Genomic DNA, 12171 nt, shown 5'->3' with positions numbered 1-12171 from the left:
TAGGCTACTATATTTTCTGGCTAAATGCCTTCTGACTTCTTGAAGGTATAAGTGTTAATGAACATGATGGCATTGTAACAAGCTCCATCTGCCTACACAGGCTGGAGTAACACCTCTGATGGAGGCTGCAAGTGGTGGCTTCGTTGAGGTAGGGCGTGTCCTGCTTGACAATGGGGCAGATGTCAATGCTCCACCTGTACCATCTTCTCTAGACACTGCCCTCACCATCGCAGCAGAGAAAGGCCATTATAAATTCGTGGAACTTCTTATACAACGGTAAGTAAAAATAGGCTTGCAGGGCCGCTCCAAGCAACAGCCTGTTGGATCAAGCTCTGACAAGTAAAGCCTGGCCTCGGAGTAGAACAAGTCCCAGAACCCCATCAGGCAAGTTAACTGGATTAATGTAGTACTAGTTAGCTATCCTCAATAAGAATACCTCATGGTTCTTATACTCCTCCTCCCCCCAATCCCTGGGTAATATCGGTAGCCCAGGGGCTACCGAGATATATATATATATATATATATATATATATATATATATATATATATATATATATATATATATATATATATATATATATATATATATATATATATATATATATATATATATATATATATATATATATATATATATATATATATATATATATATATATATATATATATATATATATATATATATATATATATATATATATATATATATATATATATATATATATATATATATATATATATATATATATATATATATATATATATATATATATATATATATATATATATATATATATATATATATATATATATATATATATATATATATATATATATAATATATATATATATATATATATATATATATAATATATATATATTTATTTATTTATTGCTATATTGGTAGCTGATACATACTACTTATATACAGTACAGTACAACCTCGATTCAACGTACCCCGATTCAACGAATCTCCGGCTAGTTCGCACACTTTTCAGGCCGAATTTATTCACCCGGTTCGACGAACAATGGTTCGCCGAAGCGAGGGATGTTCGGATTTGCTTACGACGTCGAGACAGAGTTCAGAGACTGGTGGAAAACTTTCACATTCTATCACAGATTACAATTATTAATTCCTTCATATGACAAGTTCGATCACACAAGTGGACCGCACAAGTAGACCGCACATGTGGTCCACAAGTGGTCCACAAGCTTACGATGTTGGGACAGTTCACAGTGGTAGAAAACTTTACCATACCATCACAGATTACAATTAATAATTCCTTCATATGACAAGTTGGATCACACAAATGGACCACACAAGTGGACCACACAAATGGACCACAAGTGGTCCACAAGCTTACGATGTTGGGACAGAGTTCACAGAGTGGTGGAAAACTGTCTCATTCTATCACAGATTACAATTAATAATTCCTTCATAAGACAAGTTGGATCACACAAGTGGACCACACAACAAGTGAATCATATGAACCAAACACCAGCCAGAATGGTCCACAAGAAGTGACGCATATTAACCAAACACCAGCCACAGTCGTCCACACAAGTGAACGACTGAGTTTCAATGATTTTTGTTAACCGATTTGTGGCACACGTATCTTTGTAAATTAATTTAACGGCTGAAGCCGTTAAATTAATTAATGAAGTGAATACCTAGCTAATATGTTGAAATCTTCTTATATACATTTTCTGTGATAAAACAAGACGAGTGAGGGTGGACAGATAAGGGAATACTGTACAGTAAACCTCACTTTACAGAGAGGTTTCACTCACTTTCGTCTGTGTTGTCATAGTTCAGTGACCCATGGCTTTGAACATTTTACATCAATAAATCATTTCTAAAACTGGTGTTTTAATAACTCTTTATTATCCTAATTAAACTAAACTAAATAAACCCAAAAATATACTGTAATAAGATAGATATCTCCTATTTGAGAAATTATTCACGTTATTGGCGGCACAACTCCAGCACGAGTGGACGGGTCTAATCCCTGTCCATACAACACCATGTTTGTTGTGCTCGATTTTGTTGCCACAGTTCAGTGACCTACAGCTTCGAAATAATAAAATTAATAAATCGGTTCCAAAATAAGTATTTTTATAGCTCTTATTATCGTAATAATGTTGCTAAACTAAATATATAACCCAAAAATATATAATTTGATGTAAATCGAATATTTAAGAGAAATTTATGTTACTGGATCAGGCTTAAACACCAGCCTACTGAAGGGTGTACGTATAGACTTAGTCTGTGTTCGTACAGTGTGCACCCAGTGCCCTTAGCTTTGTCTGTGATTGACGTACAGTATTTATCCGCCGGTGGAAGAATAATCGTGGAATTGACCATTTTTTTTACTACAGCTCTTTGGTTATAAAACAAAATGTCTCAGGGGCTTACTAATAGTGCCTTATTAATGCCAAAAATGAAGCAATATTTTGCAAGAACTAGTAGCAGAAAATCAACCAGCACGAGAACAGCCGTACCCAACACGAGAACAGCCATACCCAGCACGAGAACAGCCGTACCCAGCACGAGAACAGCTGTACCCAGCACGAGAACAGCCGTACCCAGCACGAGAACAGCCGTACCCAGCACGAGAACAGCCGTACCCAGCAGGAGAACTGCCGTACCCAGCAGGAGAACAGCCGTACCCAGCAGGAGAACAGCCGTACCCAGCAGGAGAACAGCCGTACCCAGCAGGAGAACAGCCGTACCAAGCACGAGAACAGCCGTACCCAGCACGAGAACAGCCGTACCCAGCAAGAGAACAGCCGTACCAAGCACGAGAACAGCCGAACCCAGCACGAGAACAGCTATACCCAGCACGAGCACAGTTGTACCCAGCACTGGTACAACAGCAGCCAGCACCAGCTTGGAAGCAGCTGAACCCACAGCAGCAGCAAGCACCAGCAAAGCTGATGCAAACATCTAAAAACATCGTGTGCAGCATGAACAGGTAGAACAACCGTTAAATTTAAGTGTGTACACAGTGTTAAAATTAAAGTTGCAGTAATTTTAGTGTGCTATAGTTTTCATAAACTGTATTGTAGTACTCAACATACAGCAGAACTACTTTTAATCAACACAGTGCTAACGGCATAATGCACTGCAGTACGTATTGACCTCATGGACTTGCAAATCCGCAAGGCCCGATTTGCCTAATAAGCAAAGTTTTCATGAATTAATTGTTTTTCGACTACCTAACCTAACTTTTTCGGCTACCTAACCTAACCTATCAAGATAGGTTAGGTTGGGTTGGTTAGGTTTGGTCATATATCACGTTACTTCAATTACGTTACTACAATTACTTCCATTCAATACCCATTGTTTCGTGTTCTGTCTTGTGTTTGAATTTAATACCCATTCAATAACCATTGTTGAAAGTTTGTTTTCACCTCATCCACCTCACCCAAATGTAGATATAAAATCGAAGATGAGTAAGCTCTATTCAGTTTCAGTAGTGTGTTTGTAAACTAAAGTCTTTGAAAATGTAATAAGTTTTACGAAACGCGCTCAAGTGTCGCGTCAGACTAGAAATAAAAATGAATTTTGGAGAATTGATCTTTGAATTACCATCAACAGTGAAAAGAAAAAGAAAAAAAAATTCTCGAAAAAGATCGAGAAAATTCGTGTTAGAATTATTAATCTTACTTTTCGGTCATATTTAACAATATATGTCTACAGGAAAGACTGCTACCAAAATATACTGATAGGTATGTGTGTGTATATATATATATATATATATAGTCGTACCTAGTAGCCAGAACGCACTTCTCGGCCTACTATGCAAGGCCCGATTTGCCTAATAAGCCAAGTTTTCCTGAATTAATATATTTTCTCTAATTTTTTTCTTATGAAATGATGAAGCTACCCATTTCATTATGTATGAGGTCATATTTATTTTTTTGGAGTTAAAATTAACGTAGATATATGACCGAACCTAACCAACCCTACCTAACCTATCTTTATAGGTTAGGTTAGGTAGCTGAAAAAGTTAGGTTAGGTAGGTTAGGTAGTCAAAAAAAAATTAATTCATGAAAACTTGGCTTATTAGCCAAATCGGGCCTTGCATAGTAGGCTGAGAAGTGCGTTCTGGCTACTAGGTACGACATATATATATATATATATATATATATATATATATATATATATATATATATATATATATATATATATATATATATATATATATATATATATATATATATATATATATATATATATATTTATTTAGTTACTTATAGTTATAGTCGTACCTAGTAGCCAGAATGCACTTCTCAGCCTACTATGCAACGACAGATTTGCCTAATAAGCAAAGTTTTCATGAATTAATTGGTTTTCGACTACCTAACGTGACCTAACCTATGAAGATAGGTTAGGTAGGGTTGGTTAGGTTCGGTCATATATCTATGCTAATTTTAACTCCAATAAAAAAAAATTTACCTCATACATAATGAAATGGGTAGCTTTATCATTTCATAAGAAAAAATTAGAGAAAATATATTAATTCAGTAAAACTTGGCTTGTTAGGCCTGGCCTTGCACTCCTGCTGCTGTCTTCTCCAATTGTGCCAGATCGCTTTTCCTTTTCCTTGTTTCGTTTTTCTCCCCCCCTCTTCTCCTATCTGCTTGTCGTTTCTTTTGCTTGTTTTGGATTATTTCTTTGGACTTCTTCTATTTTGACGCCCGGGTGCTTGAGGAGGCATACTCTTGCACCCGTAGAACTGTAGTACCCAACGTCTCGAGCGAGGGGAACCTTTTATTGTCAATCCCCCTTTCGTCGCTGAACCCGATCTCGACGGACTGACGGTTCTTAAGGTGTCGTTTGTGGGGCGTATACTCACGACGCACCCCTAGGGGGCCCCGGCATGATCGGCGATAGCTTCCTGTTGGGTGTCCTGCCTCTAATTGTGGCTCCATGGTGGGTATAGGGGCACATTCGTGGATGAATTTGTCACTTTTCGTCTCTATGTTGTTGAATGTTTCCGTTGTACCCTCTCAGGCTCGTGGGGTGGGCGACCAAGCCCCCGAGTCGGCCTGTATTGGAAGACCAGGCTCTGTAGCTCCCGCTGCGTTGGGCCCCGACCTTGCTCCTCCTTTGACTGTCCTGACTTCTTCCCCCAGCTCCCCTCCCTCCTCTGGGGTTGGGTCAAGCCTCCAGCCCCCGGTGGTGACCACTTAGTCCCCTGGTGTGGCCAAGTCTTTCGTTGTGACTACTGCACCTTTTGACCCCTCTCTCTCTAGGGGTTCTCAACGCCGTTCGCGCCCGAACCGCACTCGCTCGATTCCTTCCCGTGCTGATGCGTATCAGGCCTTGTTTGGTCCTGCTTCATGGGCCAAGTACTTTGATCTCCTCCCTCTTGATTCTGCGCCTCCTGACGATATCTCCCTCCATCGGCATCTTGTAGATTCCGTGGATCCGTCTGTTACTTTCAACCCCACTCGTCTCGGTACATGTGTCGTTGCTGCTCCTTCTCAGGATGCGGCTTTCCGCTTGGCTGCCTTATCTTGCCTTGGCGAGATCCCTGTTCGGGTCTCCAAGAACGTTCAGATGAATTCCAGTGTTGGCACTATTCTCCTCCCACCCCATGTTGCAACCGGTGTTCGGAATCTGCAGGATTGCCACGATGATATTCGGCATATCCTTGATGCCCAAGGCCATTCTGTCCTCCAGGTTGACTAGTTTACTCGTCCCCCTCGTGGTCGTCGCCGTCAACCCCTTCGCATTGTGAAGATCACCTTTGATGGTAGGACCCTTCCATCCTCTGTCATTCTTGCTGGTGCTAGGTGCTCTGTCCAGGAGTATATTCCTTCTCCTCGACTTTGTAATAAGTGCTGGAGGTTTGGGCATGGTGCCCTCCGCTGCTCTGGGACTCTCTCTGTCCTTTGTGTGGGAGTGAAGGTCACTCTAAGTCGGAGTGCACTTCTCCCCAAGCTCGCTGCCTCAACTGCGGTGAGGCCCATCCTACCTTCTCTCGTGCCTGTGTCCATTACAAGCTTGAGGCGGCCGTCCTTAACCTGAAGCACCGGGAGCGTTTGTCTTTTCCTGAGGCGAGGCGCCAGGTTCGCCGGCTCCCGCCTTATACTAACATCTCTTATGCTCGCGTGTTGCGCTCTTCCTCTCCTCGTCCTTCCCCCCTTCCTCAGACTCTCAACCGTTTCCGGGCCTTGGACCCTGATACGCCCACTGCTCCCTCCTCTGTTCCTTTGAGTTCTTTCCCGAGGGGTCCCCCTCCTGGTCCTCTGTCTGGGGTTCCCCTTCTTTCAACCCGGTCTGTCATGTCTCCTGTGTCTTCTTCCTCGTCCCCCTCCGATCCTCCTTCCCATCCTCTTCCTCCATCTATCGGCTCTCCCCACCGCCTGTCGGTGCGGGCGGATGTCCATCGCTCTCCTAACGGCCGTCGTGTGTGCTCTCGTTCGGCTTCTCCTGTTGAGACACTGGAATCCATTGCCCGGTACGTAGATGCTGGGACACCGGTCTCTTTAAGTCAGAAGCGTAAGCCTGGCTCCTCTCCTTCCTCTTCCCCGGCGGGTAAGAAGGCTTCGCTTTCTTCCTCAGCTCCTACTTCTGGCTCTGTTGCTCCTTCCCCTCCCGTTTCAGTGATTGCGCCCCCTGTTCCTGCTATGGAGGTTTCTTGGCCCCTGCTTCCCTTTCGGTTGCTGCTCTTGCTGGGGTGCGCTCCCCTCTTTCTACTCCCCCTCTTCCTGCTGCTGTCCTTGACTGCTCCTCTCCGTTGTCTCCTCCTCTTCCTCCTCCTCCTCCTCCGGACCCCGCCCACCCACCTCTGATCTGTTCTCCCGTTTCCTTCCCTCCGTCTTTGCTCAGTTTACCCATGCCCCCTAACCCTGACTTTGCTGACCCTGATCCCGACCCTGATATTCTTTAACGTGCTCTGTTGCTCTTTCGCCTTTGTTTCTTCCTTGTTCTCTGTTTTTGTCCTTTCTCTTCTCGTCTTTGTCCATTCTTCAATGGAACGTTCGAGGTTATTACGCCAATTTCCTCGAACTCCAACTTCTGATTTCGCGGTTTTCGCCCCTTTGTGTCTGTCTCCAGGAGCCAATGCTTGGTGCTCGTCCTGGTCGTTTTCGTGGCTATTCCTTTCTCTCCCCCCCCCCAGCCATTGCTGGGGCTTCTAATTCTTCTGCTCTCTTGATTCGTGCAGATGTTCCCTTTGTTCCTTTACTTTTTCCTTCGCCTCTCCATTGTTCTGCTGCTCGTATCTTTGTGGGGAAATGGTACACAGTTTGTTCCATTTATCTCCCCCCGAGTGTCCCGCTTTCTCTTCCTGATTTGAAACACCACCTAGACTTCTTGCCGGAGCCTTTGCTCCTGCTGGGTGATTTCAATTGTCGTCATTCTCTTTCGGGTGATGTTCTGACGAATACCCGAGGTCGCCTTCTTGAGCCGTTTCTCCTCTCTTCTTCCGTGTCTCCTCTGAATTCTGGTGAGCCCACTCATTTGGACTCTCGGACTCGCACCCTTTTTTGTCTTGATCTTTCTCTCTGCTCTTCTTCTCTTTACTTAGATTTCACGTGGCAGGTTCTTGATGACCTCCATGGAAGTGATCATTTCCCCATCCTTGTTTCCTTTTTCTCTTTTCGCCCTTCCCTCTCTTTCCCTAGGTGGCAGTTTGCTAAGGCAGACTGGACCCTATTTACCCTCAGTGCTGCTCTCTCTGACCTCTCCCTTCTGCCCCTCTCTCGCGCTCTCCTCCTTTTTCATGACACTGTCTTCAACGCTGCCCTCCGCTCTATTCCTCGCTCTTCCTCTCGGGGTCCACGGAAGTGCGTTCCCTGGTGGAATGCGGACTGTGCTCGGGCTGTCCGCTGTAAGCGTGCAGCCTGGAAGAGGCACCGCCGTAGGCAGACGATCGATTCTTTTCTTTTCTTTCGGAAAGCGAGTGCGGTGGCCCGTAAGGCCATCCGTACGGCTAAACGTGAATGTTGGGCATCTTATGTCTCAACAATTACGTCCGAAACCCCTCTGGCCCAGATCTGGAAGCGTATCCGCAAGATAGCGGATAAGTTCGTTCCCGATGTTTCCCCGGTCCTTCACCTCCATGATACTCTTGTGGCGGACCCGTTGCAGGTCGCTTCCGAACTGGGTTCCCACTTTTCTTCTGTTAGCTCTGGTCTTCATCTTCCCCAATCTTTCCTTCTTCGTAAACCTGTCCTTGAGTCTCGTCCTTTAGATTTCTGCACTCATCTTCAGCTTCCCTATCATGATCCCTTCTCTCTCTCTGAACTTCGTTCTGCCCTGGCCCTCTGCGGTTCTACGGCGGCGGGCTCCGATGGTATTCATTATGAGATGCCTCGCCATCTCCCTCCGAGCACGTCTCAGTATTTACTGAGTGTATAATCGGATCTGGGAGTCGTCGTCAGTCCCTGAGGACTGGCTCGATGCCATTGTCCTCCCTGTTCGCAAACCGGGGTCTCTGGGTACTTCCCCTAAGGACTTTCGCCCTATTGCTCTCACAAGTTGTGTCTGCAAACTCTTTGAACATATGGTTAACGTTCGTCTGATGTGGTTCCTGGAACACCATCACCTCCTCTCCCCTTCTCAATTTGGTTTCCGCAAGTGCCGCAGCACGACAGATGTCCTGGTGAACTTGGAGGTCTTTATTCGTACTGCTTTTGCTGCGAAGACCTCCGTTGTTGCCGTCCTTTTTGACCTAGAAAAGGCTTACGACACCACTTGGCGTTATCATATCCTATCTCAACTTCATTCTTTTGGCCTTCGTGGTCATCTCCCTCTCTTTCTCTGCAGCTTCCTCTCTCGTCGTTCCTTTTGGGTGCGCCTTGGTACCGCGCTCTCTCCCTCTTTTCAGCAATACGAAGGTGTGCCCCAGGGTAGTGTTCTGAGCACTACTCTTTTTCTGGTTGCCCTCAATGGTCTTCTTTCCTCTCTTCCTTCTGGTGTTTTCTCTGCTCTCTATGTCGATGATCTTACCCTTTGTTATCAGGGTGATGATTCGCCTCTCCTTCAACGCCGGCTTCAACTTGCAATTGATGCCGTGTCGTCTTGGGCCACAGATCATGGCTTCAAGTTCTCTACTTCTAAGACTTGTGTCATGACTTTTACGCGGAAACGGGTTGTTCTTCGTCCCTCTTTGTCACTTTATGGTCATTCCCTTGAATACAAAGATTCCGCGAAGCTTTTGGGGTTATTCCTTGACACTCGTTTGTCTTGGTCTCCCCATATCTCTTACCTCCGTGTTGAGTGCTCTAAGGCCCTTACCCTCCTTCGGGTCTTGTCCCATACTTCTTGGGGGCAGATAGGCGCACTCTCCTTGCTTTACATTCCTCTCTCGTCCTGTCTAAGCTTGATTATGGTTGCCCTGCTTACTCGTCTGCTTCTCCTTCTACTCTTCGCCGTCTTGATGCTTTGCACCATACTGGGTTGCGCCTCAGTTCTGGTGCCTTTCGTTCGACTCCCATCATTAGCTTGTATGTTGACACTGGCTTCCTGTCTCTCCAGGACCGCCGTGATCGCTACTGTCTTCGCTATCTTGCGCGGTCCTTGCAACATCCTTCCTCTCGCCTCTGTCGTGCTTTAACTTTTACCCCTCCTGCGGTTCCTGTTCCTCTTCACCACCTCCCTCTTTCTGTCCGGTTATCTTGCCTACAGGATTCTCTTTCCGTTCGTATTTCTGATGTTTCTCCTCGTGTTGTTCCTTCTTTGCCCCCGTGGAGGGTCCATCTTCCGCGGTTTTGTACATCCTTCACTCGTATCACTAAAGCTTTTACCCCGCCTATGGTTCTAAAACGCCTTTTCCTCGAGCACTTTTCTTCTCACTCCTGCTCCGTTTCTGTCTTCACCGATGGGTCTAACTCAGCGGACGGTGTTGGCTACTCTGTTGTTTTTCCTGATCGCACTTATATGTGTCGCTTGCCTCCGGAGACTAGCATCTTTACAGCGGAACTTTATGCTATTCTCTATGCTCTTCGTCTCCTGCTTTCTCGTTGTCAGTCTTCCTTTGTAGTTGTTGTTGACTCTCGTAGTGCCCTCATGGCTCTCGGGTCCTTTAATCCGGTTCATCCAGTAGTTGTCGAGATCCAGCATTGGCTGTTTCTTGTTCACAGTAAATTTAAGTCGGTTGAGTTTTGTTGGGTTCCCAGCCATATTGGTGTGTCTTTAAATGAGCGTGCGGATGCTGCCGCCAAGGAAGCTGTCCGCTCTTGTCCCATCTCTCGTAAAGGCATTCCGTATTCCGACTTTTACCCGGTTATCCATTCCTCAGTCCTTACCCGTTGGCAGGCTTCTTGGTTGTCTGTTACTGGTAACAAGCTACGTACTCTTAAATGTTATGTTTCCTCGTGGCCGTCCTCCTTCCACCGTAACCGGTGGTGGGAAACAGCTCTGGCGAGGTTGCGTATTGGCCATACTCGCTTAACCCATGGTCACTTGATGGAGCACCGCCCTGCTCCTTATTGTCCTAGTTGCATTGTCCCTCTTACGGTCGTGCATGTCTTTCTTGAATGTCCTGACTTCCAGGACGAGCGTGTGTCTTGCTTTCCGACCGCCCCTCGCGGTCACCTGTCCCTCGATAGAATTCTTGGTGACTCGGATACTTTTGATATCGTTCGCCCTTATGCGTTTTTGTTCTCGTATTGGCATCCTTGGTGATATTTAGCGCCCTCTGATCATTTTGCGTATTTGATGGTGCTACATAGCCTTCCCGGTTTGGTGCCTTCTTTTGATAATTACTTACTTACTTGGCTTGTTAGGCAAATCGAGCCTTGCATAGTAGGCTGAGAAGTGTGTTCTGGCTGCTAGGTACCACATTTTATATATATATATATATATATATATATATATATATATATATATATATATATATATATATATATATATATATATATATATATATATATATATATATATATATATATATATATATATGTATGTCGTACCTAGTAGCCAGAACTCACTTCTCAGCCTACTATTCAAGGCCCGATTTGCCTAATAAGCCAAGTTTTCCTGAATTAATATATTTACTATAATTTTTTTCTTATGAAATGATAAAGCAACCCTTTTCTCTATGTATGAGGTCAATTTTTTTTTTTTTGGAGTTAAAATTAACGTAGATATATGACCGAACCTAACGAACCCTACCTAACCTAACCTAACCTATATTTATAGGTAAGGTTAGGTTAGGTAGCCAAAAAAAGCTAGGTTAGGTTAGGTTAGGTAGGTTAGGTAGACGAAAAAACATTAATTGATGAAAACTAGGCTTATTAGGCAAATCGGGCATTGCATAGTAGGCTGAGAAGTGAGTTCTGGCTACTAGGTACGACATATATATATATATATATATATATATATATATATATATATATATATATATATATATGTCGTACCTAGTAGCCAGAACTCACTTCTCAGCCTACTATGCAATGCCCGATTTGCCTAATAAGCCTAGTTTTCATCAATTAATGTTTTCTCGACTACCTAACCTACCTAACCTAACCTAACCTAACGTTTTCGGCTACCTAACATAACCTAACCTATAAAGATAGGTTAGGTTAGGTTAGGTAGGGTTGGGTAGGTTCGGTCATATATCTACGTTAATTTTAACTCCAATAAAAAAAAATGACCTCATACATAATGAAATGGGTAGCTTTATCATTTCATTAGGAAAAACTTAGAGAAAATATATTAATTCAGTAAAACTTGGCTTATTAGGCAAATCGGGCCTTGCATAGTAGGCTGAGAAGTGAGTTCTGGCTACTAGGTACGACATATATATATATATATATATATATATATATATATATATATATATATATATATATATATATATATATATATATATATACACACACACACACATACATACATACATACACCACCTCAAGCAAATGCTCAACCCTGCACTGGGTGACATTGCAAAGAACCTCTTGGTGGAACTAACCAGATTCACCAACACATGTCTAGCTGGCAACATACCAGCGTCCATAAGACCTATCTTTTTTGGAGCATCTCTCTGTGCTCTAAAGAAAAAGGATAGAGGGATCAGGCCAATAGCTGTGGGCAATTCTCTCCGGCGTCTCGTCGCAAAGGCAGCTGCAAGAACAGTTAGTGATGCAGCGGCCAACATGCTGAAGCCAAAACAGCTCGGGTTTGGCATTCCACAAGGGTGTGAGGCGGCA

At 43.9% G+C, this 12171-nt stretch overlaps 1 protein-coding gene across 1 annotated transcript in view; it reads left to right on the top strand.

Annotated features, from left to right (window-relative positions):
- Positions 1–12171, top strand: part of LOC123746739 (ankyrin repeat domain-containing protein 17) — a 298429-nt gene that overhangs the window by 230473 nt on the left and 55785 nt on the right. Inside the window, 1 exon segment of the mRNA XM_069316838.1 lies at positions 101–276. Within this exon segment, the coding sequence (XP_069172939.1) occupies positions 101–276 (176 nt within the window).

The sequence above is a fragment of the Procambarus clarkii genome, chromosome 85 (assembly GCF_040958095.1).
Source record: "Procambarus clarkii isolate CNS0578487 chromosome 85, FALCON_Pclarkii_2.0, whole genome shotgun sequence".
NCBI lineage: Eukaryota > Metazoa > Arthropoda > Malacostraca > Decapoda > Cambaridae > Procambarus > Procambarus clarkii.
The sequence above is the reverse complement of the archived record's forward strand: the minus strand, read 5'-3'. Positions and strand labels throughout refer to the sequence as shown.